This window comes from Grammomys surdaster, unplaced genomic scaffold (assembly GCF_004785775.1).
Source record: "Grammomys surdaster isolate TR1022 unplaced genomic scaffold, NIH_TR_1.0 125349, whole genome shotgun sequence".
Lineage (NCBI taxonomy): Eukaryota > Metazoa > Chordata > Mammalia > Rodentia > Muridae > Grammomys > Grammomys surdaster.
In genome coordinates, this window is record NW_021620222.1 from 259,986 (window position 1) to 287,898 (window position 27,913).

At 50.1% G+C, this 27,913-nt stretch overlaps 4 protein-coding genes and 4 non-coding genes across 17 annotated transcripts in view; 2 read left to right on the forward strand and 6 right to left on the reverse strand.

The window, feature by feature from the left end:
• LOC114637545 (formyl peptide receptor-related sequence 4-like) lies at positions 1-1,111 on the forward strand. Its single transcript, XM_028785750.1, is given in 2 exon segments — positions 1-1,010; positions 1,012-1,111. Coding segments are annotated over 2 exon segments (1,110 nt in total).
• Positions 1,112-10,979: 9,868 nt separating this feature from the next.
• Acp4 (acid phosphatase 4) lies at positions 10,980-15,096 on the forward strand. Its single transcript, XM_028785819.1, has 11 exons — positions 10,980-11,087; positions 11,165-11,269; positions 11,352-11,438; positions 12,203-12,349; positions 12,920-13,018; positions 13,099-13,194; positions 13,856-13,988; positions 14,072-14,154; positions 14,518-14,645; positions 14,727-14,905; positions 14,984-15,096. Exons 1-11 carry the CDS (start codon positions 10,980-10,982, stop codon positions 15,094-15,096), a joined length of 1,278 nt encoding a protein of 425 aa, XP_028641652.1.
• Positions 15,097-15,935: 839 nt separating this feature from the next.
• On the reverse strand, positions 15,936-21,572 carry CUNH19orf48 (chromosome unknown C19orf48 homolog). Of its 8 annotated transcripts, none has more exons than XM_028785822.1 (6): positions 21,551-21,572; positions 20,160-21,151; positions 18,646-18,703; positions 18,185-18,227; positions 17,895-17,923; positions 15,936-17,606 (listed from the first exon to the last, which is right to left on the reverse strand). In XM_028785822.1, the coding sequence occupies exon 6, from the start codon at positions 17,546-17,548 to the stop codon at positions 16,694-16,696; it is 855 nt and encodes a 284-aa protein (XP_028641655.1). In that variant the 5' UTR covers positions 17,549-17,606; positions 17,895-17,923; positions 18,185-18,227; positions 18,646-18,703; positions 20,160-21,151; positions 21,551-21,572; the 3' UTR covers positions 15,936-16,693. The 8 variants fall into 8 exon arrangements, with proteins under 8 accessions (XP_028641655.1, XP_028641656.1, XP_028641657.1 ...); XM_028785823.1 differs by lacking the exon at positions 21,551-21,572 and adding an exon at positions 21,473-21,550; XM_028785824.1 differs by lacking the exon at positions 21,551-21,572 and having other exon boundaries at positions 20,160-20,200; positions 20,973-21,381.
• LOC114637609 lies at positions 17,682-17,772 on the reverse strand. Its single transcript, XR_003713772.1, has one exon. It is a non-coding gene; the product is annotated as a small nucleolar RNA SNORD88 (small nucleolar RNA).
• LOC114637607 lies at positions 18,008-18,097 on the reverse strand. The gene has a single exon (XR_003713770.1). It is a non-coding gene; the product is annotated as a small nucleolar RNA SNORD88 (small nucleolar RNA).
• LOC114637606 lies at positions 18,303-18,392 on the reverse strand. Its single transcript, XR_003713769.1, has one exon. It is a non-coding gene; the product is annotated as a small nucleolar RNA SNORD88 (small nucleolar RNA).
• On the reverse strand, positions 20,271-20,363 carry LOC114637608. Its single transcript, XR_003713771.1, has one exon. It is a non-coding gene; the product is annotated as a small nucleolar RNA SNORD88 (small nucleolar RNA).
• Positions 21,573-26,057: 4,485 nt separating the features above from the next.
• Positions 26,058-27,913, reverse strand: part of LOC114637567 (transmembrane protein 202-like) — a 5,514-nt gene continuing 3,658 nt past the window's right edge. For 2 of the 3 annotated variants that reach the window (XM_028785788.1, XM_028785786.1), the window contains 2 exons: positions 26,531-26,678; positions 26,058-26,273 (listed from right to left, as the gene is read on the reverse strand). In XM_028785788.1, the coding sequence (XP_028641621.1) occupies positions 26,084-26,273; positions 26,531-26,678 (338 nt within the window). In that variant the 3' untranslated portion in view covers positions 26,058-26,083. The remainder of the gene's footprint in view (positions 26,274-26,530; positions 26,679-27,913) is intronic. The other variant, XM_028785787.1, reaches the window with a different exon arrangement.

Consider the following 27,913-nt stretch of genomic DNA (forward strand, 5'->3'; position numbering starts at 1 on the left):
ATGGAGGACCCTGTGGAGATGCAGCAGCCAGCACCCCTGGGGTGTCAGTACCTGCCCTGGGTGGTTCTCTTTCTCCTCTACTCTCTGATGGCAATTGTCTCTTACCTTCTGGATATGACCAGCTACAGCCTGCTGGCCCAGGTTGGAGGATCCCTTCTTTCTGTCCCTCTGTCTACAGCCTGGTTTGGCCACCAGCTCATAGCTGACATCATATTCCTGGGGCTCCTCCCACTCAGCCTCACCTGGACTCACACCTGCTGGCCCCTTGGCCTCACCTTCTGCCACCTGGACCCATGTCTGGCCTTCTTGACCTTCTGTGCCAGTGGCCGGCTACTTACTCATGTGGCTGCTGACTGCTGTACCTCCTTGCTCCAACCATCCTGGGCACTGGGTCATCGTATAGTTCGCCAAGTAGTTGTCTGGGCTGGTGGGTTCTGGATCCTTCTGCTGGGCCTGGCTGGGAAAGCCCTGGGAACTTTAAGGGACCAAACTGGCCAGAGTAACCCTTTCAATGGAACAATGACCCTGGAATCCCCCAGGCATGACCAAGATCCCTGGACCTGGAACCCCATGCTGGATCAGTTAGCATTTGGGTTTGGGGTGCCACTGGGGGTACTGAGAGTCTTCCACAGCCTTGTATGGGAGCAGCTGCAGCTGGCCAGGGTTTCGGGGAGGCCTCCACTGCTGGGCCTGCCAGGCGCCACTACAGCCATGCTGTTCATCTGTTGGTATCCTTTCCATCTTCTGCTGCTGCTGAGGTTCCTGGACATGTGGGGGTGCAGACTGCAGCTGGAGGATGTGTGGGTATTGCTGAAACCACTGGGGATCACTCTGCTAGGATCAACTAGCTTCTTCAATCCACTGCTGTATGTGTGTGGGGATGTGAAAATCCGGAGAAGGCTGGGCCAGGCCTTGTGGTTCCCTGGAAGGGAAGGAGAGGAGGAGGCAGAGGAAGGCCAGGCACTGGGGATGGAGGCTGAGAGGCTCTGAGGCAGCCTGAGGGAGCAGGGCAATCTGGAGTGTGGGGTTCCTGTCTTCTGAAAATGTGGGGTGGGCTAAAATGAAGTCACCGGTGACGGGAAGTAAGGTGGGGAGGGAGAGAGAGGTTTAGAAAAGGGGGACAGAGACCCAGGGAGGAGGGAGAGGATGGGGAGGGAGAAAAGGGAAAAGGAGGAGGGGAGTGTATAAAGCACTCAGATAGAGCGGCTGGTCCCATGGGTTTGGAGTCACACAGAAAGTGGCAGACAGAGGTCCTGACAGGGAACAGGGGGTGACAGACAACAGGATTACATGGTAGAGACAGAAAACAGGAGGCTCCATTGAGGTATGTGAATAGAAGCAGAGTGATGGAAGAACGGGGGAGAGGGACAGGCAGAGCAGGAGACAACAGGTGACAGGGAGCTAGCTGCCTTGGCTTGGAGATGAACAGGGGTACAGAGTCCTGGTCACCAGTCACCTTGCTGGCCCAGAACTGAGCAGTTCCTGAGGCCTGGTTCTGGGACAGTCCCAGGCATTACTCATAAACCTAGATGCTTCCCCCACTAAGTGGTTCACAGAGAGACCTGCCAGCTTTGAGTCTCTGGGGGACTGCTTTCTGGCTGGGTGTCAACTATCTTCTGGCATTTTGAAGTTCCCAAGTGCCTTCTAATTACACCTCCCCTTTGGGGATGGAACCCAAGGCTTTGAACATACCAGGGTAGAGTCTTACCACTGAGCCACACCCCAGCCCCTCACTGGGGAATTCTAAAATGTGCTCTCTTCCCATGTCATCTCTCAATCCCAAAGAGAACTCCACCTGTCTCTGAGTGGTTCCCACACTCCCATCATCCCCCTCTTTCCTTCCTTCCTTCCTTTCTTTTTTTCTTTTCTTTTTTTTTTTGACAAGGGCTCATTCTGTAGCCCAGGCTGGCCTCAAACACATGGTGATCCTTCTGCCTCAGGGCACCTTCCAGTAGGATGACCAGCCTGTACCACACTCATCATGCCTGGCAGCCCGAGCCTCTGCCACATGAGGCAGGATAGAAAGGGGGAATCAAGTGGATGCCCATGGAAGAGTAAAGGATCCTTCACTACAGAGTCCCGCTGTGTCACCAGCTGAGAGTCAAGAGTTCCAGCATCATCAATATCTGAGAGCCAGCATGGCAGCTCAGTGGTAAGACACCACCAAGCCTGACAACCTGCATTCGATACCCGGGTCCACACAGGGGAAGGAGAAAACTGACTCCTGCACGTTGTTCTTTGACCGCCATGTGCTATTTAGCACCCATGCTAGCTTCCTCCCATCAAACAAAACCAACGAAAACAAAAAACCCTTTTTGTTCTGATGATTTCTGTCAAAAAACAAACAAACAAACAAACAAACAACAAACCTTCTACACAGGCTACTTTCAATACGAAGGTTAAAGTAGCAGCGAGCCTTGCAGAGGTCTGAAGTGTTTACTGAAGTGTTTATGATCATGCTTCCTTCAAAGCTGTAAACTGCAAACTTTAAAGAAGTTACAAAGCAATTTACTGAGAATCTCACAAACAAAAGTATAACCTTTGTGTGCAAGTTTAAGCATCCCCTAGCTCCCCTATGGACTATGGTTTCATTTGAGTACTGTAGTCTTTTCTGATAAACCCTGAAAAATACCTTGTGGTGGTTTACCAAGAAAAAGGAGAAATAAGTTCCTCTGAATAAAGTAATGTCAGAAACCTTTTTTTTTTTTTTAAGTGAGTGGAGCTCACTTGAGGGTGGGAATGGCGCTATCCGGAGAAGCCTGCACCCTGGCACCCAGGTGCCCTGGTGTGTACAACCCTTTCCTGAGGATTTCTTTATGTCAGAATTCTTTCTTGGCACTGGAGAGATGGCTCAGAAGTAAAGAGCACTGGCTGCTCTTTCCAAGGATATGCATTCAGTGACTGGCACCCTGGTGGCAGCTCACAACTTAGCTCCAGGGCAGGTCTGATGCCCTCTTCTCTCTCTATGGGCACTGCACTCATGTGCACAGACATACATAGTTGAAAATAATCTATTTTAAAAATTTTTAATAAGTGTTCATGATGGGTCTACGTTCGTTAAACGTATGGTTATGTCTGCATGCGACATAACCCATGTGTGAGGTCAGAGGGCAACCTGAGGGTCTCGATTCCCTACCTTCCACCTAGAGACCCGGTGTTGTGGTGGTTTAAAATACAGATGGCCCCCATAGGCTCATACATTTAAATGCTTAGTCACCAGGGAGCGGCATTATTTGAGGATTACAGGGAGTAGGTGGCATGGCCTTGTTGGAGGTAGTGTATCACTTGGGGTGGACTTTGAGGTTTCCAGACCCAGTGTCTCTCTGCTTGAGCATCAGATGTGAGCTCTCAGTTATTTCTCCAGCACCATATCTTCTTGTATGCCACCTCCCTCCCCACCGTGGTGAATGTGGACTAACCCTATGAAACTGCAAGCAAGGCCCCAATTAAATACTTCATTCTATGAGAGGCCTTGGTCGTGGTGTCGTGTCGTAGCAATGGAATAGTAACTTAGGTGTCTTTGTTTTGTCTTCCACTCTGTATCGCAGAGTAGCTGTCCTTTGGGTTTCCAGGGGATCTGCGTGTGCCTTCCATCTTGGCACAGACAGGCTAAGATCACAGCCTCATGCTTCCGATGCTGGCTTCCTGTGGGTTTTGGAATGTCAGACTTGGGTCCTCATTTTACCCAGCAAGTACTTTTAACTCCTGAGGCACATCCTCATCCCCCCAAATATTTCTTTTGAGATGTATTTACTTATTTTTTCTACATATGAGTATTTTGCCTGCATGTATGTCTGTGTACCACAGGTGTGCAGTATCCACTGAGGCACCAGGTCCCCTGAAACAGAAGGTTGCGAGCTGCAGTGTGCTTGCTAGGGAACCGACCCAGGTCCTTTGGGAAAACAGCCAGTGCTCTTAACTGCTAAGCCATCTCTCCAGCCCTAAAAGTGTTTCTTAGTCTAACCCTGCCCTTCACACTGGCTTGGTGCTTACGAGTCCTTGTTGCTTTTGCAGAGGACCTGAGTCTCGAGTTTCCATGTCTGGCAGTTTGCAGCTGCCTATTACTCTAGCTCCAGGAAATCTAAAACCCTCTCCACACACATACATGCACATTCACACACACACACCACATACATACCATTTAAAAGTAAAATAAAATCAAGGGGTAGTGGTTCACCCCTTTATTCTAGTAGGAACAGGCATATTTCTGTGGCTTTGAGGCCAGTCTGGTCTTATATAGTGAGTTCCAGCTAACCTGACTCAGAAATAGTCGATTAACTAAATTACAATCGTTAAAGCACATAATATAATCCTGGCACAAAATAAGTATTTACTTTAAAAAATAAACATAGTGCTAAATTAAAAAAAAAATCCCATCTTTGAGTGGAGTTCTCTGAATTTCGCAGTCAGCAGAGCTATCCCTGCCAAGCTCTCAGCTTCCTCCCAATAAGGAGCGCCTCAGAACCCCAGCCGCCCATTCATAGCACCCTGGGGAACGTTCAGAGCGGAATCGATGCTCCGTCCCACCCCAAGCTCAGTGGTGGGAATTGACAAAGCCCTCAGTGGTTCTCCACAGCGCCGGTCTGAGACACATCCATCTCCACTGGACTGCGGTTGAGAAAATGCCAAGTTGATAGCTCCCCGAGGACTCAGAAACCTCATAAATGGTCAAGCCTGGGGGAAGGAGGGACGTGGAGGATGCAACGGTTGACTTGGTTATGCGGTTGAAAAATGGCTGGCAGCCAAGCCCACCTGGGGAGTTTAGAGAGGGAGGCGGGCAGGAAGCAATGCTCCGGAAGCTTTCAATGGAGAACTTGCAAAATAGAGGTTGCAAAGAGCACCTCAGCCCTCTCGGAGTGTGTGGGGGGACTGCAAGTGAAAAGCTGTTGGGGTGCGGCCGCTCAACCGTTATTTGAGTTACGGGGCTATGGGTATAGCAGAGAGGCCTGGTGGGGCCCTGTGGGCAGGGAGGTGCAGGGACAGGGCACTCTACTTACAGGAGGAGATGGAGGCTTGGGAAATACCTGAGAGAACTCAGGCAGGAGGCTCAGTCTCCGGCCAATTCAATCCCTGTTGCCAATTAGAATCTGAGAAAATAGTCTGACATCGCCACCAAGCGGCTCTGTCTGGTTTTGCGTACAAGGAGTCCTTGCATTTGAGGACAAAGGGTGCTGATCAACAGAGGGCGCGACCGCTAGTTCGGCTTGGTCTCAATTTGCTTGTAACCCACTAAAATTGTGCGGATCTGAACTAAACGAATTTACAAATCTGTTCGTGATTGGAAATTTCTAGTCCTTGTCCCGAAGACCCAGAGCATACAAATGAATTTTCTTGGGCAGGTGTGTCCCTCAGGGCATTCACTTGGGGAGGTTGGAGAAGGAGGCAGGAAGGTGATGGAGTGCGTTGCTAACAGATCCCCTCTATTTGGGGTTCTGGACACTTCTATCAGAAAGGGATTTGATGGCAGGTGTAACGGTTGAATAGGAGTTTGCTAAGACAAGAAAAAAAAGGAAGAAATATTAGCATTTCTTAAGATAATCAGGAAAAGAATTACATCCACTCAGACTCTTCACACACAGTCACAACATCTGCCCACACCTTTGATCTCTGGCAATCTTTAGTGTGGCTTTTCTTTAAACAGATTTTCACCTTTTCTGGGTAGGAATGTTCAGAGAGACAAGCCTGAAGTCCTGAGCAAGCTGTTTAGTGCCAGATGGAGAATTGGACCCTGGAAGTTCTTCTCTGTGCCCTGGCACTCACAGCTGAAATGCCCCTTAAATACTCATGTGACCTAAAGATTTCTACGCATTCTTCAAAGCCCACTCCTCCCTCAGACCCAGGGGTCCAAGCTCCAGCACTCTTCCCTCAGACACAGGACTCCAAACCCAACCCTCCTCCCTCAGACTCAGAGATCCAGGATCCAGCCTTCTCCCACAGACTTGGAGGTCCAGGGTCCAGCCTCCTCTCACAGACTTGGAGGTCCAGGGCCCAGCCTTCTCCTACAGATTTTGAGATCCAGGACTCAGCCTCCTTTCTCAGACTCAGAGGTCCAGGGCCCTGCTTCCTCCCACAGACTCAGAGGTCCAGGGCCCAGCCTCCTCCCACAGACTTGGAAGGACAGGTCCCAAGCCTCCTCCCTCAAATCTAGGGGCCAGGTCTCTACTTTTCACCTTCCTGCTGAGATCCATGGTTGTGTGCAGTCCATGGACCTATGAGGAACAGAGTGATGGGGAGCAGAGCTTAGGGAGCAGGGAGCCTTGGTCTGATGCTGTTACATTTATTGGATCTTAGAGGCCAGAGCGATGGCAGAGCAGGCCGGGGCCAAGCTGGTGGACTGGGGCTCCATGCCTTCTTACTGCTGAGCCTAGAGCAGAGATAGAAGTATGACGTAGACACATGGCAGCTCAGGGGAGAAAAAGCTTCGAGGCCAATGAAGAGAGACAGGAGAGACAGAGCCCTCCCTCCATGCCTCCCCTCACCTTGTTGAAGAAGTAGATGGAGGCAAGGATGGTGAACACGGCCATGGCCAAGGTCACATTCTGAGGGAGGAGGTCAGGAGTCAGCTCCCTCCCCTCCCTGTCCCCACCCCTGCCCCAGTCCCTTCACCTGTCCTCACTTCCTGCAAGTTCATAGCCATGGGTCCTAGCCACACAGCACTTGACCTCCCTCACCCAGATCTCTGAGTCAGACAGGAAAGAGGCTCCAAGAATGGGAGGGGGTTGTCGGGGAGACCAGAATGGTGACCATGGTGACCAGGGAAGGGCATTTTGGGTAGAAGAGACATTCACCCTGGGGATTGGGGGGAAGGGTATGTGGGTGTGTAATGTCACACATGGTACCTGGATCCAGCATCAAGACCTTTGAGATTGGAGAGTAATGAACTTGGATCTCCACACTGGGTTCTGTTTTCTTCCCTAGAGTGTGCTGGGGAGCCATGGGAGAGCTGTGAGCAGGGAAGGAACAGATTGGCTCTGGTATCTTGAGGCAGGAGAATGACTGAGGTGTGAAGAAGGGGGCCAATGGCATAGGCAAAAATGGCATCTTTGTGTCTGCCAGCTGCAAGGGTGGGAAATGACAGTCAGGATTTGGATTAGAATTTGGTCCCCAGCTTGTGAATGTGGCAGAATGTTCATCATGGTGTGAAGCATGGTGGCAGCGGGTGGCAGCTTCTGACCTCTGGACTGCAGGGACAGCAGGACACTTTGACTCTGACCACCCAGTGTTCTTTGTAGGTTCCTAACTCTTTCCACTCTATAAAATGACTTTCCAGGTTATTAAGGTACGGAGGAGAGGGGAAATACACTCGTATGTGTGGAACTGCCTTCATCCCCCCATTAATTGCTACCAGCGGTGCACAGAAAAATACACCATTGGAGGGACCTAGCTCCTTGCAGTGATGCCTCAGGCTGGACCCTGAGAAGGGGTATATACATGGTGAGAAGCCGCCTGGGGTGATACCTGTGTGGCTTTGACCAGCTCTGACACCTGTCAGTGGAATGACCCTTGGTTAGTCACAAAGATGTCTTTGCCATATTTTAAAAAAATAAAGATAAAGAAAGCATTCCCCAGTAAAGGAGCTGGGGAGGGCCTAAGCATGAGGACCTGAGTGTGATCCCAGCACTCCTGTAGATAGCCAGGCATGGTGCTTGTGCCAGCCGTCTCGGCACTAGAAGGTAGAAACAGGAAGATCCCCAGGGCTTGCTGGCCAAATTAGTGAACTCCAGGTTCAGTGAGAATGATCAGAATAGGTGAAAAGCAATCAGACAAGACATTTGACATTGGCCCCTAACCTCTACACAGAGGAGAATTTCTATTTGTGGTGTAGTGTTTCTCCACACCACAAATGGGTGGGAAGATGGCTCAAGAGGCTCACAAAACTTAAGACATTTTTCCAGACTCAAATGCTATAGAAGAAGTAGGTGGTTGCTGTAGAGAAGACTGTTTTTTCTAAAAAAAAAATTATTAAATTATTATGTATACAGCATTCTGTCTGCATGAATGCCTGCAGGCCAGAAGAAGGCAGCACACCAGATCTCATGGTTCTCTCTCCAGATGGTTGTGAGCCACCATGTGGGTGCTGGAAATTGAATTCAGGACCTCTGGAAGAGCAGCCAGTGCTCTTAACCTCTGAGCCATCTCTCCAGCCCCCAAGAGAGAATTCTTAAGTAGAGCTGCCTTTGAGGTGCACAGAGGACCCCAGTGACACATCTTTCTTGCACCATCTGTCTGGGACTTTCCGGTATGGCAGTTGCTTTTGAGTCACAATCTTGTGAGTGGCCCCAATAAACTAACTGGTTCACCATGATGGACGTGGAGTAATTTCTTGGGTCAGAAACACTGCTGTTCTTTCTGTCTGGATTGGAGTTCAAAGTCATCTTAGGCTACAGAGTACATGGAGAGTTCAAAGACAGCCTGAGATGATGAGACCCTGCTACTAGTGAATAAACCAGTAAATAGAATAAAGGTGACGGGCTGTCGAGAGAGTTCAGTGGGTAGCCTGCTGACAAGCCTAAGGACCTAAGTTTATTTCCCAGAACTCACACGGTAGAACAGAACCGACAAGTTCTCCTCCGACCTCTGCTTGTGCACTGTTGCATCTGGGCTCTCCTACTTCACATGTGTAATGCATTTCTCAAGAAGAAAATGAATAAACATACGGGGCTGGAGAGATGGCTCAGTGGTTGAGAGCACTCACTGCTCTTCCAGAGGTCCTGAGTTCAAATCCCAGCAACTTCATGGTGGCTCACAACCATCTGTAATGAGATCTGATGCCCTCTTCTGGTGTGTCTGAAGACAGCAACAGTGTACTCATGTAAAATAAATAAATAAATAAATAAATAAATAAATAATAAACACACATATATACATAAAGAGAGAGACAGGGACAACAGATTATTTCACCCAATGGTGATGTGACAACTGAGGGAAGGTGGCACAGCTGGCTTTGAAAATGGAGTTGTGAAACACAGCTCCTAGAGACGGGAAAGGCAGAGAACAGGGTTCTACTTTATAGTTGGTAGTGTAAATGTGGCCTGAGGACATCTTGATTTCCAGCCAGTCACACACCTGGGACTCCAAGGCAGTTTGGGGGGTCATGGGTCCTCTGCCACTGCTTGGTCAGTTGTTACAACAGCACAGGGAGTGAGCACCCCAGGAGACAGAGTATGCTACCATCTTTGGGGGGGCAGAATTTGACCCCCACTCCATTTTGTTCCTGTGGCAGCTTTGTGTCACCTATGGCTATCTTGTATATGGCTTTGGGATATATATATATATATATATATATGTTTTTTTTAGAGACAGGGTCTTACACTATGTAACCCTGGCTGTCCTGGAACTAGAGATCCACCTAGTCTCTGTCTCCTGAGAGCTAGGATTTAAGGCAGGCCTGGTTGAAATTAACAGAATTTTTGCAGTCATGGTAATACATGGCTGTTATCTAAACATTTGGGAAGCTAAAGTTGGAGTGTTAGCAGTTCTAGATAGCCCAGGCTACACAGTGAGTTCAAGGCTAGCCTGGGCAATGTAGTTTAATTCTGTCTACAACATTTAAGGAGGGAAGGGGGTTGTAGGTGAAGATGTAACATCCAGCACTCACTCAGTGTGTTTAAATGCTAGGAGGATTAATCAAGACCCAGCTGCTTTAGGCTGCCTTTCCTGAGGACCCAGGCTCAGCTTCCAGAACTCATCCAGTGGCTTAACACCATCTAGAACACCAGTTCCAGAGGATCCAGCGCCCTCTTGTGGCCTCCACAGACACTTCACACACAATAAATACAACAATAAATAAAATCACGGCTGGATGTAGTGAAGCACCTTTAATCCCAGCTCTTGTGAGGCAGAGAGCTGTGGGTCTGAGACAGCCTGGTCTATGTGGTGAGTTCTAGGACACCTAGGGCTACATTGTGAGATCTTGTCTCAAACCACCACTTCAAAAAAAAATCTCAAAAAGTAAACAGCTAGATTCCTGTAAGCTAAGCCCTCTCAACTCCTGACCCATAAAGCTCATGAGTAATGACAGCTGTTTTCAGATGTCAGCTTTGGGGCTAGGGAGGTGGCTCATTGGCATGTTTGCCCCACAAGCAAGTTAGGGACTGAGTTCAGTTCTCCAACACCCATGAGAAAGATCCTGGCATGGCAGTTTGTAACTTGCTGAGGTTGAGACAGGATTCCTGGAGCTTGGTCTATTCTGAATCTGCAAGCTCCAAGTGAAGTGAGAGACCCTGTCTCAGAAGATAAGGTGGGGAGTGTCTGAAAGAGGCACCGACATCTGGCCTCCACACACACGTGTGCCCTCCTGCACACGCATGAACACATATGTACATCACTAAATTTTAGGGTCATTTGTTATGTGGTCATCAACACAACTTCCTAAGAGTTCCTCTCTGCAAAAAGGTTATCTTAAGTGTTTAATGCACTTTGAACTCGTCTGCTCTGTTTTGTGAGATGAAGGCACACAGAGGTACAGTAGCTTGCCTAATACTACACACCTTGTAATGGTGAAAGCATTGAACTTAGTCTATCTGACTTCTGGCTTGGGTATTTTGCTACAGGGCCCTGTTGGCTTTAACCAGGTATGGAGAGAAAGTGAAATCTTCGAGAAGCCATGGAGGCCTCAGAGGATCCTGTTATTTTAGGAAAAGCAGGAACTATGGGGAAGACTTGGGGTTGGGGGAGGGGTCCCTGTAACTACCTCTCAGCTTTGGCATTTCCTAGATGTTTCCTTAGCAATCCTGTTGTGCCTCAGTTTCCCTGTCAGCACAGTATAGATGCTGGTGGCCAAATGGACATCTCCTGGGGGGTCTGTGAAGATGAACTGGGTTAATGCCAGGCCCTCTCCGTGCTGGGGAGCGTGCTGGGGAGCGTGCCGGGGAGCGTGCTGGGGCCTGCAGGACTTGCAGGGGCTGAGTCTGAGGCTAATGAGCAGGTGAGGCCACAGCACAGACGGAGGCTGAGCTCAGCGTCTGCTCTCTGTGGAAATGGCTGAGCCCGGGTCTCAGGGCCACACGGTCGGACCCTTGCTGCTGCTGCTGTTGCTGCTGCTGCCCCAGGCCCTGCCAGAGGGGCCCCTGCTATTTGTGGCTCTGGTGCGAAGCCCCCCACCCCACCTGACCCACCTTCTACCTTCGAGGCCAGTCCTGACCTGGTTCTCCAACATCCCCAGGTGTTCCGACATGGCGACCGGGCCCCACTGGCCTCCTACCCCACAGATCCACACAAGGAAGCTGCCTCTACCTTGTGGCCTCGAGGCTTGGGCCAACTGACTAAGGTGAGGTGAGGAGGGAAAGGGGATGAGAAAGAGGGCTAGGGGACAGGCGATGAGAGTCTGCTGAGGCCCACTCTGTCCCCAGGAGGGGATCCGCCAGCAGCTGGAACTGGGCCGGTTTCTGAGGAGGCGTTACAAGGCCTTCCTGAGCCCTGAGTACAGGCGCGAAGAGGTACTTTGTTGACCTTTGACCCCAGAGCCCCCTTTGGTCTTCACCTCTTGTCTTTGATCTTCATCTATTTGACCTGCACCCCTCATGGGCTTCTAGGTCAGTAAGGAATCCACACTGACCTCTGACCTTCTCTAAAACTGATAAGACTGAAGTCTTACCACTCACCTGACCTCAACCTGTCTTGATTTGTAACCACTCCATCCTGACCTTCTGACCTTTGAACCTGGTTCTGTCTTTGATTCTTGCTTTGCTCAGCTGGTGTTTCTTAGGGGTGGGGTCTCTTGGTAAGAATCTGGACCTGCACATGCTTAGCAAGCCCCCCCCCCCCCACTGAGCACCACCCCCTTTCCAACTTCCAACCTTTGCTGTCTACCATCATCACTTCGGCCTTCCTTTTCTGTCTTCTCATTTCCTTTGGCTGGGTCCTGGCCCGACTCCTCTGAGGGCTGTGTGCTCAATTTTAGCTCCATGTTATTCAGTTCCCACCTTCTATACCTTGACATCTTACCCCCAGTCCCCTTGATCTGATATCAGTAGACCCCTCTGGTTAACACATCACTCAACTCTGACCTCTGACCCTAACTTCCAAAGTTGGAAGTTAGAATGTGATTTCACCTTGAGTTTTGACCCTCAATGCCTGTTCTTTGACCCCCCTCTTCCTGACCTCTAACCTTACTTACCCTAAACTAAATCTGAAGCTTTTGATTTGGGACTCTGCTGACCCTTGGCCTGTTCACTCGCTCTGCTACCCTCATCCATCCCAGGTGTACATCCGCAGCACAGACTTTGACCGGACTTTGGAGAGCGCACAGGCCAACCTGGCTGGGCTCTTCCCTGAGGCTGCCCCTGGAAGTCCTGAGGCTGACTGGAAGCCCATTCCAGTGCACACAGTGCCTGTGTCTGAGGACAAGGTCAGGGGGCTTGATCTGGTGGGAGAGAAAAGAATCTTAAGTTCAATATTATTCTGGAAACCTTAGTGAGACTTTCTCAAAGTAAAAAAAAAAAAAGTTAACAAGAGGACTGGGTTGTAGTTTGGGGATAGACCCCAGCTCAGAGTCCTCTAGTGAGGAGGGCTGGGAGTGTGGCTCAGTGGTAAACTACCTCCATAGAATCCCCTAGTGAGGAGCTGGGGGTGTGGTTTAGAGGTAGAGCGATTGCCTAGCCTGTCCAAGGTTCTGGGCTCTATAACCAGTACCATGCATACAAAACAGGATGGAAATAAAGCCCAGTACTGAGCTGGAGAGGGGCAGGGGCAGCTCCAAGCCAGGTGGATACATTTCTGGAAGCTTAGAACAGCTGAGATCAGCAAGGTTTTCCCTGGTAGAGCTAGATATCCAGAACAGGTAAGCTGTCACCCCTGCCCAGCACAGCTGGATACAGGAGACACTGGGAGAGAAGCAAGGGCCAGAGATCCTGGCCATAGGGCCAGCTGTGAGACACCAGACTTGCTGCTGTCTTCCCTGAGCCTCAGTTTTCCCCAGCTGCTGAGGTTCCCCATGCGCAGCTGTCCTCGATACCATGAGCTGTTGCGGGAGTCCACAGAGGCAGCTGACTACCAGGAGGCCCTGGAGGGCTGGACAGTGAGTGCTGGTGTGGGCGGGTGGGGCTGGGTGTCAAGCAAGGATTGGTAGGGCTCATCCAGCCCTGTATCTCCACTCAGGACTTCCTGACCCGCTTGGGCAACTTCACTGGACTGTCCCTGGTTGGAGAACCACTCCGCAGAGCATGGAAAGTTCTGGATACCTTGATCTGCCAGGTGAGTCCTCTTCTCACCTCTCCCAGCTGGGGCTTTCAAATCTGCACTTGTCCTATCTGTTTTATCAGGGCAAGAGATTTAGCCCTGTGCGCCCTGGTTTCCCCATCTGCATGGTGGGGCTAGTGACATGCTGGTAGGATGGTGACATAGCATATATACCCCCTTTCCTGGTACCATTTCATTGGATCTTTCTAGAAAACCAAATGTCACATTTCAAGGCATCTCTGGTCCCAAAGGGCTTGGTAAGGACTCTGGTCTGATACTTGCTTTGGCTCATACTATGGTGAGCTGATCTTTGAGGGGTTTGAATGAGGGCCAGGGTCTGGAGGGTTGGCTGTCAGTAAGGCGCTTGCCATACAAGCATGAGGAATTTAGATTGCTAGTACTTACACGAAAAAGCAGGAGCTCACACCTAAATCCTGCAGGTGAGGCCTTGATAGGAAGATTCTGGAGTTCAGTGGCCAGCCAGCCTGGCCTGCTTGGTAAGTTCCAGGCCAGCGAGGCTCTCAAACAAACTAGGTGAGTCAGGCTTAGGAATATCTGCAGATAACCTCTAATCTAGGTGTACACACACACACACACACACACAAACACACACAAAACCAAATGGGGGGGTCACTGAGGACTCACTCTTGAGACCCTTTCTCTCCCCCCCACTCAGCGTGCCCATGGTCTTGATCTTCCATCCTGGGCCTCCCCAGATGTCTTGAGGACTCTGTCACAGATTTCCGCTCTGGATATCAGGGCACATGTGGGCCCACCCCGAGCAGCAGAAAAGGCCCAGCTGACAGGGGGTAAGGTGTAGAGTCTGTGGGTTTAGGGGAAATGGTTTTCAGGTGGGGAGGAGGCATCTAAACAGTCTGTTCCTGTCCCTCAGGAATTTTGCTGGATGCCATCCTCAGCAATTTCTCACGGGCTCAGCGCCTGGGGCTGCCCCTCAAGATGGTCATGTACTCAGCTGTGAGTCCTTGGGACAGGCAGGCATTGCTCCATGAGTATGACGGGCGTGGTGGTGGTGAGACTATAGTGCCTATGGAACCTCAGCCCATTGCCTTAGGTCACCTTTATCTCCTACAGTACTTAGACTGCATCATTAGAAACGGTAAAGATGAGGGAGGGGGTTGGAGGAGCAAGACTTTAGTCCCCAGCAAGGACTGACTGTTGAGTAGAACTGCCCAGCCACAATTTGCATGTCTGGCCAATCACAGAACGCCTATGGTATGGATGGGAGTGGTCTGGGGTCACTTCTAACTGAAGACAATCTGAGTGCTAGAAACACTCTGGGGTCCTGATTTAGCCTCCATCCCTGGACATTCTCTTCAGCATGACAGCACCCTGCTGGCCCTCCAGGGGGCCCTGGGCCTCTACGATGGAAACACCCCGCCTTATGCTGCCTGCATGGCCTTTGAATTCCGGGGGAGCTCCAGGGAACCTGAGGAGGAAGATGGAGAGTGAGGATGGCTTGGCATTGGGTGGGATGGGCTCTTCTTTGGGCAGGGAGCAAGTGATGCTACTGTCCTATCCACCTCCAGGAATGTCACTGTCTCTCTCATCTACCGCAATGACACCTCCCGCCCGCCCATGCCACTCAGGGTCCCTGGGTGCCCAGCTCCCTGTCCACTTGGGCGCTTCCAGCAGCTGACTGCTCCAGCACGGCCTCCAGCTCACGGGGCCCCCTGCCATGGTTCTTATGAGCCTGCCAGCCCCCCAGGTGACAGCCCTCTGCGCAGGGGTGGGAGTGGGGAGTTCCCAAGGCCTGGGATTCACAACCCCCATGTTCTTTCTGCAGCCACGGTGCCCCTGCTGGCTGGAGCTGTGGCTGTACTGGCTGTGCTAAGCCTGGGGCTTGGCCTTCTGGCCTGGAGGCCCAGCTGCCTGCGGGCCCTGGGAGGGGCCGTGTGAGGGAGGGATAACTAGAGACAAAAACACCCCCTGAGCTGACACTGGATCCCAACACGTGTGCTCACCTGCTGCTCTGGCTTGTCACTTACTGTGCTCATGCGCCTGTGGGGATGAAGGCTGGGTGGGCCTCAAGCTTTGTTTGCTTGGACACTGCAATCAGCAGCTGTACATACAGGTGTCAGGGCTCACAAGCATGTGAGCAGGTGGGAACCTATAGCCTGAGAGCGCGTAGGACTGAACTGCCTTAAGCAACTCTACCCTGGTATTACTTCCTACTGGTAGCAGAACAGAGGGAAATAGGGAATCTCCCAGGACATTGTCTAAGGTAACCAGTGTCTTCCGTGTAAGCTCTCCCAGAAGCAGAGGACCTAACTCCTCCTACTGACCAGCAGCTAGGGTGTCACTACCATCACCAGGAGCCCCATGCCCATTGTCTTGTGTTCACATCATTTCCCCAGAGCCCGCACCCAGCCAACACTGGGAAAGACAATAGGTGTTCCCCGTCTTGAGGTTTCCCATGGGGAAGCTACGTCAAACTCCAAGATCCTAAGGAAGCTAAGGAGCATACCTTGGAATCCAAGTACAGCCTCAACTAGGGGGGTCTGATTTACAAGAATCAAAATAAACCCAAATCAAATGCAGGCTCTAAGGGAGGGGAGAAGGCCAGCCAGAGGCTGTGACTGGCCCCCACCAGCCCACCTTTCCTCACCAGACCGCTGGAGTATCCTCTGGAAACAGGCCAAAGGTGGGCAAGTGCGCCTGTGCCTCACCTGTCCTGGACCCAGCTCATCACCCAGATTCTACCCACGCCGGAACCGAGTCAAACAGCACACCACACAGAGGGCAATGAACCAGCCATTTAATAGGAACTCACGAAGGCAGAAGTTCCAGGGCTGCCCACCTCACTCCTCCACTAAATCCAGATCTGCATTGGCCAGAGGCCATCTGTGCAGCTGGGGAGACCAGACCCAGCTGGAAGGTGCTTCAAAAGGAAAGGGCATGGCTAAAAGAAAACGGGGACAGGGTCCCCAAAGGAAAATCTTTACAAAAGGGGGTTCTCCTCTCCCCAAAACTAAAGTGTCACATAAGCTCAAAATAAAATATAAAGTAAAAATGCTGCATTAGAAAAGTTTGCAATGTTAAGCCTTTTATAGGGAGACTGGCCCTAACGTGTCAAACATCCAGTAAAAGTCCATGGAAGTACGGCCTATACCTAAAATACTATGTAAGTGTTGCATCGAAAAAGTAAAAAAATCAAGATGGCCTGTATGTAGTGCTTTGGGGTCCATGTGGAGGCAGAGTGGTGGGGACCCTGATGTGGTCACAAATCTGAGCATGGCCTTAAGCTCCAACTCAAGGGGATTAATTCCAGGGCCATAAGCACCCTAGATTTACAACCACCTGTGGCTCACTTTCCACATAGACTGTGTGGCTAGGAACATGCACACTCCTCTGGGGCCACTGAGCTTGGCATAACTGCTGTAGGGTGGGAATGTGGGAAAGGTGCTTGAAAGCTGCTCCCTAGTGACCTGGGTTACAAGCAGCCTCTCTGCAATTCATCTTCCCACCATCAAGTGTCCTCTCAGTCAGTTCAGGACTAGTCATGACGCACAGGTTGCTCTTCCCCACAGGCCTGGTCGGAGTAAGGGGGTGGTGGGGGCTGCTCCTCCGTCAGCCCATAGTTGGGGTGGCCACGACTGCGCTTGGCTTCTTTGATGTACAGTTCCAGGAGTACCTTGGTAGGTTGCCTGTCTACTTGCTCCCGGGGCACACCGTGGCTGAGCAGCCAGCCTAGGAGGTCCTTACGAGTTGGGTTGGGCCCCAGCATGAGCTTGGTGCGGCCTGGATGGCTCTGGCGCCAGAGCAGGCCCACATCAGCAATAGTCTGGATCTCCATCACGGCCTCCAATACCGTCATGCCACGCACCAGCAGGCTGACCAGTGAAAGCCTCAGCTCAGAGGGTGCTGCTGTGAGCAGGCGCCGCTGCAGGCCTTGAGTGAAGGCCACATCCTCTGGGGCCAGGTCCACAGGCCCTTCTGGGTCAAGGTAGATCCACTCAATCATGCCCAGCTCACGCACCAGCTGGATGCCTTCCTCCATGGTGGTCCAGGGCCTGAAGGGTAGCTCAGTGGCCTCAAAATGCAGGGAGGATTCCCAGCGCTGACGCCAGGCCTGCAGCAGCCAGCTCAGTAGAGTCTGGCAGCCAGCTCCCCGCAGGGCCTTGCAGCGGTAGTTAAAGATGGCATCATGGGTGAGGTCCCCCAGCAGCCCCAGCTCCCCGGAATTCAGGGACAAGGCAGGGCCTCCCTGGTCATACACCCGCAGGATCCAGGTGACCATGAGCTCATTGGGGTTCTGCTTGAAGCGCCGTGAGATAGCCAGCAGCTCTGTGTACGTGTAGTAGCGGTCCCCCCGTCCTACCTGGGTAGGCACCATCACTCTCTCCGCCATGGCCCTCAGTTTCAAGGTAAGGATAGCAAAAGGGCTAGACGCAATGCTGTCACAGAGGCTGCAAAGACATAGGACATGCTGGTCTGGTAGGTGACAAACGGCTAAACTTCCACCCAGTACCTACTTAGAATGGAAACCCCTCAGACTCCTGGATGTCAAAGGTCCTGGAGGCACAACAGGTCACCATGGTGGTCAGAGCCCAGTGCTACACATCATTGAGGTTCCCAAGAGTGGTAGGACAGGATGCCTCATAGCAACCTGGTCCAGCTCCTTCAAGCACTCTTTTGTGTAAACCAAGTTCATGGGACTAGCATTAGACCCCTACTCCAGACAGTTCTGCTCTTACCTGAAGGGAAGGAAGTTTGCAGAAACCACCTGTAGACAGGAAGGAGAGGGGACATAGGTTGGCAAGGGGCAGGAAGACCATGGCACCCCCCTATTCATCCCTCCTTGTAGTCAGGACCCCTCAGACCCACAGGTGTCAAAGGTCCTGGGGAGCTCCATGTCCTCAGGATGATCAGAGCCCAGTGCTGGACATCACAGGGGTCCCCAAGCATACACACTGACAGCACAGAAACTAAACTGAGCTGTTTGTATTAGCAATATTACCCTACCTTAGGCAGCCCTTCTGCTTACCTGGAGGGAAAGCTGGTTGTCTGGAGGAACTGCCTGCCTCTCTCTATTGGCAGGAGGGAGAGGGAAAGAGACTGGTGAGACTCCTGAAGACCACAGCTTCTCCATCCCTTTGTAGTCAGGACCCCTCAGACCCCAGGGTGTCAAAGGTCCCCGGGGGCACCATGTCCTCAGGATGGTCAGAGCCCAGTGCTGAACATCATAGGGGTCCTGGTAATATTAATACCCTCCCTTTCTAAGGCCCTGGGGCCACTTGAAGTCCCAAGGAGGACAGTATAGGACACTGTATCAGAAATCCAGTCAAGAGAATGGCTGATTCTTGGTTTCAGAGAACCCAGGCCCCTTAGGGGTCCACAACACTTCACTGTTTACTTGCTTAAGACAGTCTATGTGGACAAAGTTGGCCTTTATATTCCCAAGGTAGAGGATTTCTGATACACTCTACCATACCCCATCTTACTCACTTATTTCTGTACGGAGTCCAGGCTGGATGTGAACTCAGAATCCTCCCGCCTCAGCCACCTGGAATGTTGGGATTATAGGCAGGTGCCACAATTATCCCTCAACTGTCCACACTGACCTGCATGCTTTTTCAGATAAGGATGCTTTACCCTTGGGAATGTGGGCAAATGAGACAGAAGCTAGTCCTGGTCTCATGGCTCAGGCCTAGGAATTCTCAGTGTGTAGTGAATGAACATGTCCCTAAGTGGCTTCTGCCCTTCTTCCAGGCCTGATTCCCCCTAAAGCAACTCTTTAACTTGCCTGAGTTTGAGCCCAGCACCACTGCTGCACCCTGCAACTTGGGGAAGTAATGACTCTGCATTTTGCAGAGAAGAAATGATACCTGCTTAAGACCCTGGTGGGATATGGTAAACTCATTTTCCTCGAATACTGCCCTTCTCCCCCCAACAGAGTCTTGTTATATAGCACAGGCTGGTCTTGAGCCCTGTAATTGTTGGTTGATTAAATCTAAATTATAGAAAGTAACTGAAAAGGAAAGTACAGTTTTCTGCTATGCTCACACAGTGTTCACAATTATTTAGCAGCCAGAAGCCTCCATTTTGTGCAGAAATGAGCTGTCTAAAGATGTAGCCACATAATGAACAAGAAATTCAGCCCCAGTCACACTCAGCCTGTTTCAGGTACTTCTAAGACCCATATACCAGTGGCTGCAGGGTGGACAATAGGTAACTTTCTGCTCTGCCTGTTCCATTCTGAGCACACAGCCTGTAAGCCCCAGGTCTTCTCTCCAGCTCCTGGCACTCTTGCTCAGTTCACATCTTGGCCAAGTCCATACACTTCAGTGTTCAGCGCTATGCAGGACACTTTGTTACTAGCCCAAGCCCAGTATGGTCAGATATAAAACATCTGAGGTCAACAGCAGTCATTGTTTCCCCTGTTCCCAATACCCAAGAAACAAGGAGACGTTCTCCTAGAGCTGAGAACTTGTTCTTTTTCAGATAACGCACATTCCTGTCTTCTGACAAATCTTGTTATTTTAATAATGGCACCCATATAAATTCAAGGTTCTTTAAAAAGAAAGTATCATTTTTATGTGCAAACTATTTGCTAGGCCCTAAGCGATGCTCAAAGGTACATTGTCTTCAGCCCACAAATCTAGTGGGCAGGTGATAATGCTGACATTTTGTTCCTAGTCCCTTTTGCACTTTACCCAGTCCTTACCCTTAGAAGGCAGAAAATACTGCCACCCCCTCTATGTAACTGTACAGAGGACTTAGCGCCTGCCCTTGATGTGTCTGCTATTCAGCACACAGGTTTACTGAGATGGCTTACTGACCAGTATGGAGTTATCAACAGCAGGTCTGGGATGGCTACCACCCACCCACCTGACTGATCCCAGTTAAGAGTTTTAATATGTAATATCCTATAGTTGCTGGTCCACTAAATCCAACTTATAGAAAGTAACTGAAAAGGTACAATTTTAGGCGTGGATAGATTAAAAAGTAAAAGTTCTCACCACAGTAAGACGATGGATGGCTACTTGACTTCAAGATACACCTGTAATACAGAAACGACTCTGTGAGGGTTATGGCTGGGGACACCTCACAGATGCAGAACATAAAACTTAGAGGTCCTCAGACCTCCAGGTGTCAAAGGTCCTGGAGGGGCACTGTGTCCTCACGGATGTTTGGAGCCCAGTGCTAAACATCATAGGAGTCTCAGGCCTCCTGCAGTGTCAAGGCTACCTGCCTCCAAGGATGGGGGTCTAGCTAACAGAATATAAAGATTAACAAACACAAAATCCACTTCCCCAGTCCAATAGGTCCATAGAGATTTCCTATGGCCCTGATGTTTCCCTCTCTTGGCTGTATCTGCTGGTAACCTTGAAAAACAAAACCTGCAAAGATACAAATCCTTCTGAGTAATCTGGTGGGAGGATTAAGGAGGTTCTACGGAGCAAAATAGAATCAAACAAAACCCTACTAAGATGTAAGTGATATAAACAAGGCCCAGTGACTTATTCCAGCCAGATCTGAACCACCCTGTGAAAGCCGTCTGGAGATGACTTAGCAAGGAACACAAAGAGAACAGTAGGATCCCAGGAGGAAAGAATCTAATCGAGTGTGATAATGGCACTGACCAGTAGGCAGAAAAAGATTGGTTTAGAGGCGAACGTGTGGTTAAAATAAGTAACGTATTTAAGTAGCTGGGATGACATGCTTGAACCATCAGGCCCAATAACAAAACCATTAGGTATCTTGTAGTCATTGTATTAGTATTCTTGCACGTGAACAAAGGCCTGGCTCCCTTTCTCCTTTTCTACTCCTACCTGCTGCTCCGAAGCAATCCAGTCCTCCACGTGCACTCCCTTCCGCCTTGGTAACTCGGTATCCTGTATCTGCCCCTACACCCCATCCTCCTCCAGCCCTCATGTGTCCTAGGCTGCACAAAAATGCCAAAATCCCACACGGGGGAGGGGCAGTGGTAGAGATTTCCCACGGAGAGAACCTGCAGGTAGCACGGGGCTGTCATTGGGAGGAAAAATTCTATGTCACACCCCCCCTCCCTGTCACCTAAAAGCGGGAAGATGGCGGACAAGACCCGCGACATGAGCAGCAGAAATGGCGTAGCCCGGCTATGGCAAGACAAAGGAAGGCCCGTCCCGGCATCCCAAGCTCCATAAACCCGGCGAGAGGCATCGTCCCCAAAGGACCCGCATCCGCCCCTTCAGGGGACACCCTGGTTCCAACCCGAGCGTGCCCGCGGCCCCAAGCAGCGCCCTTGAGCCCGTACACGCGACAGGTACACCCGTGACCAGGCAATGGATACCTCGGGACAAGCGCTTCCCAGAGCGCAAAGCAGCACCACAGACTGGAAGGCGCCGAGGCCAACCTCGAGAAGACTCACCAGAAAGAACCTCACCTCGCACGCGATCGCCACAGGCGCGCGCCACAGCCGCGTGTCCCACTTTATAGCGCGCGCCGCCTGTCAGTCCCACCCACCGCGCCCGCAAGGCACCGCCTCCAGCGGCTCTTAGGCCCCACCCTGAGGCAGCCTACATTTACGCCTGAGCCGCAATCCTGCTTTCTTGCTAGTGGAAAGAATAAACGTCTGTTTCCGCTAGAACATTCCTGACTAGATGATAAGATGTGTTGTTTCCGAAGAGAATGAAAAGAATGACGGACATATCTCAAAGGTTCTTGCGTTACTCAGGTCAGGCAGTACTTAAGACAGTCCCATGGAGGGGCGGGACGAGAAAGGCCCCCAAGGGCTGGGAGTCAGGCCAGAACCCGAAGGCCCCCGACTTGCCAGCGCGGCAGGGTAGTTAGCTGCAGAGGTTGGGTTATGCTTAAAGCGCCTACCCAGCGGTAGTCGCCACTGCAGCTCGGGAGGCAGGACCAGCACAGACTGGCAGACTTTTAGGGACTCGTGGATGTGGTGTAGTTAGAGGACTGTGTTCTATGGTGGGCGGGCCCCGAGCCCGGACCCTAGGGCGAAAATGCGGAGATTCCTTGTGCCTGAAGAAGGGCAGCTTGAGTCTAGATCCCTGGGTGTTGAGGCAGGGTCATGGTGTCTGGACCCTTGGGCATGAAGGAGCGGGGCTGGAGGACTGGACTACTGGGTCTGAATCTGGAGGCTGAGATACGGACTGCTGGGTCTGAGAAAGGAGGCGTAGGTCTGGAGCCCCAGGTCCTGGGGATAAGGGTCAGGGTTCTGAATTCTTGGATGAGCTGGAGGTGAATACTCAACCACAAAAGAAATAAAACATTTTTGTTAAGTCTGTATCTCGTACCAGTTCTCCTTTTCTTCAATTTGCCCACCATATAGTCTTTCCATGTTACACTCTTTAAGCTATAGATTCCTTAATGTGACATTAGTATTCTATGTTTAGCTGGCCCTCTGCTCAATAGGGCTCTTTATAATTCCATTGAGGAGATTGGCCTTGGAACCTAGTGGTCTGACGTAAAGGAAAAGATTCTTCTCTTAGGTAAATGAGTTTACATTATTGCTGCTGACTCTCACCAGAGGAAAAGCAATGGTTTCAACAGGGCCCCCAGTGATGTCCCTATGTGTGTACCCTGCTCATTTTCCTCCCTCACTTGTGGCCTTTCACATATCTACAGAACCTACTGAGTCCTTCTTTACCACAAGACTCTTAGCATGTTCCATTCTGTCTGAGTTTCAAGCAACTCCGGTCCACATAGCTTCCCTCTTCCCACAGTCACCTTTGCTCACCTGTCATTTTAGCAAAGAATCCCCGAATGGACTCCACTCCCACCAAACCCCCTCTTTTTAGTCCTTATTTTTGTTTCTTGAGACAAGGTTTCTCTATATAGAACAGGCTGGCCTTGAACTCAGAGCTCTTCCTGTCTGCCTCTATGCTTGCTTTCCATTACCACACTGATGGTTAATATGGCCAACTTGACCAAATCTAGTATCACCTAGGAAACCAGCCTTGGAGCAAACCTTGTAGACAGTCATCTGGGTTAGGTTAGCCTCTGACTATGCCTGTGCACAGATTATCTTGGTTAGATTAGTTGACCAAGGCCCACCCACTATTGGAGAATCATGGGCTGCATAAATGGGGAAAGCTGAGCACAAGTGTTTATGTCCCTCTGACTGCAGATGCAATGTGACCAGCTGTCTCCTCAAGCTCTTGCCTCCTTGCCCCCACCCTACCTTGCCATGCGATGGACTGCACTTTGAACTGTGAACCTGTCCCTTTAAGTGGCTTGTATTAGGGTGTTTTAGCATAGCAACAGAAAAATAATCAAGATACTTTTCTCTTTCCCCATAGCATGGATCCCCTTACCTTCATCTATGGGCACACATCTTGAGTCTGTCTGCACAGTGTTGGAACTGTTTGTTTGATCACTTGTAGGTCTAGTATAAGACATAGAGGTGTTGCTCACCTCTATTTAAAAATGGACACATTTGCTTGGAATGTGGCATAGTTGGTAGAGTAGGAAGTGCTGGGTTCATCCCTAGCGTTAAACCAGGCATGGCTGTGCCCATGTATAATGCCAGCAAGAGACTGAGAACTTAGCTTCCATCTTGGCTACATAATGAGTTCCAGGACAGCCTGAAATACATGAGAACACATCTAAATTTTTTTCTTTGAAAATAAATTTTGCTTATTTTAGATTTATATGTATGAGTGTTTTGCTTGCATGTGTGTGTGTCTGGCACCCTCAGAGGTTAGATGAGAGTGTTGAAACTGGAGTTATGGGCAGGTGGGAACTGCCATGAGATGTTTGGGAATCAAGCCCTGGTTCTCTGGAAAACCAAGTGCCCTTAACAGCGGAGCAATTTGTCCAGACCCTGGCGATTTTCTCCTTTTTTTCCCTCTTTTCTTTTCTTCTTTCTTTCTTTCTTTCTTTCTTTCTTTCTTTCTTTCTTTCTTTCTTCCCTTCTTTCTTTTTTTGATAACTCAATTGTGGAGGTTTTTTTCAAATTTATTTTTATTTTCATTTGTGTGAGTGTCCATGTTGTGGAGGGCATATATGCATATTATGAATGTAGTACCTGCAGAGGCTAGAAGAGGGCAGAGCTGGAGTTACAGACAGTTGTGAGGTAGCCAAGATGGATGCTAGGAACTGTACCAAGTCTTCTGGAAAAGCAAGCAAGCACTTGTAACCACTAAGCCATCTGTCTTAGGGTGTTATTGCTGTGAAGAGATACCATGGCCAAGGCAACTGTTATAAAGGAAAACATTTAGCTGGGGCTGGCTTACAGTTCAGCATTTTAGTCCATTATCATCATGGCGGGAAGCTTGTTGATGTGTAGGCAGACATGGTGGTGGAGGAGCTGAGATCTACATCTTAATTCACAGGCAGCAGAAGGAGCTGGTGTTCCACACTGGGCAAAGCTTGAGCATAAGAGACTTCACAGTGAAACCCGCCCCCACAGTGACACACTTCCTCCAACAAGGCCACCCCTCCTAATAGTACCACTCCCATGGGCCAAGGATTCAAACCACCACACCATCTCCCTAGCCATTTGATCATGCAGTTCTTGGAGATGAACTTTGTAAATAATATTATGGGGTGGTATCAAAAGGTTGGATCTGTGTAGTATATCATTGCCTCTACTCTACAGACAAGGAAACTAAGTCCCAAGTGAGTCAACCTTGCTATGAGTCATTGAGCTACTAAGTAACAGTCTCCAGACCTATGAGAATGAGAAAAGGGGCCCTCATTTCCCTGTGTGGGACGAGGTGGTGGACCTGGGCAGTATGGGAGTTTTTACCTGGGTTTTAACCCTTCCCCACTAATCAGAGGACTTTTGGTCCCATACCTCCCTCCCAAAGCCCTACACTGAACAGGCTTGTGTTGTGCATCTTTGGGAAGGAGAGAAGGGGTGGGGAATGGTGTTGGGAGCTGACTCCTAGCAGAAAGCGTCTATCATCTTTGGAGCCATCTCAGGCCATATACCCTGACAAGAGATTTGTTTTCAACAGCCCACAACATCTGAGCACACTCTGATAAACATCATGTTTTTCTCCCATATCTTGTTTTGTTGTTCATTGCCCCCAGCTGCAAGGTGCACGTGGTAAAGTGTCTTCAGCTGTGTTCCCCTGCTTGCGCTTATATATACCTAGGATTTCCTTTCAATAAAGAGGACTTGAACAGATTCTCTGTCTTGTCTCCATTCTTTGCGTCTCTTGCCCTTCCATCCCCACTCTCTCTCTTCCTAGACCCTGACCCGTGGACCGGAGCAGCAGCTCGGTCGGGACAAAGTGGCCCCCAAACATGGGGCAGAATGAGCTGTTACAGGATGGGACTGCAGGAAAGGATGGGAGGGGAGCTGAAGGTATGAGTAGAATTTCCTCAGAAAAGGTGAGTTATTGATTATAAAACTAAAGGTTGGAGCTGGGGCACAGTGTCGCACACCTTTAATCCTAGTGTTCAGAAGGCAGAGGCAGGCCCATCTCTGTGAGCTCCAGCTAGCCTGGTCAATATAGTGAGACCCTGTCTCAAAAACAAAAGCAAAAAAACACACAACAGAAATCAAAAGAAGTAAAGGCTGAAGCCAACTGTTCAACCAGCATTAAGCACTTTGTGGCCCAGGTGGTAGTGGCTCACACCTTTAATCTCAGCACTCTGGGGGCAGAGGCAAGTAGATTTCAATGAGTTTACAAAGTGAGGTCCAGGACAGCCATGGCTACACAGAGAAACCCTGTCTTGAAACCACTCCACTGCCCCCCCCCCAAAACCCACCAAACGAAACAAAACAAAACCCTACCATTTGTTTGCCAAGGACTCTTACCCCCGTCTCTTTTCTGACCTTTGATGGCTTCCTGAGTCCCTTTTCTACCCCTCTACTTAGGAGGACAAAGATGACAAGGTGGGGGTAAGGAAATATGGCAGTTCCATGAAGTGCTTTGTTCAACATACAGAGCCAAATAAAGAAATTTTCTGGGCAGAAGATATATATTTTTTAAGTATAAATTGGTATTCTGGGTTGAAGGGAGTCAGAAGTTACATAACTTGAGTATAGGGGTGGATTGTCAGGCAGTTGACAGCCTAAGCAGACCATTGGTGTTAGTTTATTGTTGTGTCTTAAGACCACATGGCCTGGAGTGACAGGATAGACCAGAAGTTGATATAGTTCAGGTAGGAGAAGAGACCTGAGAGAAAAGAGGGCAGAGAACATAGAGGTCAGTAGGCTAGCCTCACCTTGTACCCCACACTGTCCTAACCCAGCCCCTGTCCCATCCTTAAACCCCAAATCAGCTTCACCCTCAGCTTGTCCCCAACCCATCCCAAGCCTACAGGAATCTCCAGCCCTGGCTCCAAGTCCAGTCCCACCCTCCCTGGCCCTGTGTGAAACCCTACCCCGACACCCAACAATCCCCCCAACACCATCTGCACACTGAGGCCACACCAGAGCCCAGCCAGACCAATCATGAAGAAGAAGAAGACATTGATCCAGGCAAGGTAGAAACTGCTTCCTAGTGTGTAGGTCATGCCTTCCTGTAGGAACTTCCGGGCTTGCATCAGGTAGAACAGGACCCCCAGAATGATGTTGATCCCTGTGTAGCACAGAACAGGTAGAACCCCCACCCCAAGCATAGTCACAGGCTGTGGCTTTCTCATGGTGGTGCTGGTTTCTTTAAACTCCCTATGCAGCTGACGATGACCTTGAACTCTTCCTGTCTCAGATGTGCACCACTCTCAGTGTATATAGTTTGAGGATGGAACCCAGGGCTTTGTGCTCTCTAGGCAATGCTCTACTGACTGAGCTATATCTCCAGGCCTCTTTTTTCTCTTCATGTAACTTCTTCTCTTTGTTTCTCTCTCCATTTTCCTTCCTCCCATTCGCCCAAACTATTGAAAATAACACAAGATGTTCAGTTAAAACTATAGAATTATCTGACTGAAAATGCCTCATTTAAACTAAGGTATTTTCTATTAATTGTGGCTTACATTAAAAATATTATACTTAACATTTATTTTATTTTTTAAATTGTGTGTGTGTGTGTGTGTGTGTGGTGGGGTGTTGGGTGTTGGTGTGCAAAACTGCTTGCAGTGCCCATAGAGTCCAGAGGGCAGTAGCTCCCTTTAGAACTGGCAGCTGTGAGCTGTTATGTGGGTGCTGGGAACAGCTCCACTCTTCTCCAGAGCAATATGTGCTCTTAACCTCAAGTTGACTTTTCAGTCTCAACAATTATATTCAAATAATTAGGAGTGTGCTGCCTTCAATACCAGCAGTAGGAAGGGTAAAGCAAGACAGTGGCTGAGATTTCTGGACAGCCTGGGTTGCAAAGTAAGATTTGGTCTCAGAAACATTCACAGTGATAATATAGCAAGAGCTACCAGATGAAGCACTCACCAACCAGCAACCAACAGAATGGAAATATATGGTATCTGTTCTCAGCACTGCTCCCTGTTCTCAGCACTGCTCCCTGTTCTCAGCACTGCACTCTGTTCTCAGCACTGCACTCTGTTCTCAGCACTGCTCTCTGTTCTCAGCACTGCTCCCTGTTCTCAGCACTGCTCCCTGTTCTCAGCACTGCACTCTGTTCTCAGCACTGCACTCTATTCTCAGCACTGCACTCTGTTCTCAGCACTGCTCCCTGTTCTCAGCACTGCACTCTGTTCTCAGCACAGCTCCCTGTTCTCAGCACTGCACTCTGTTCTCAGCACTGCACTCTGTTCTCAGCACTGCACTCTGTTCTCAGCACTGCTCCCTGTTCTCAGCACTGCTCCCTGTTCTTAGTACTGCACTCTGTTCTCAGCACTGCTCCATGTTCTCAGCACTGCTCTC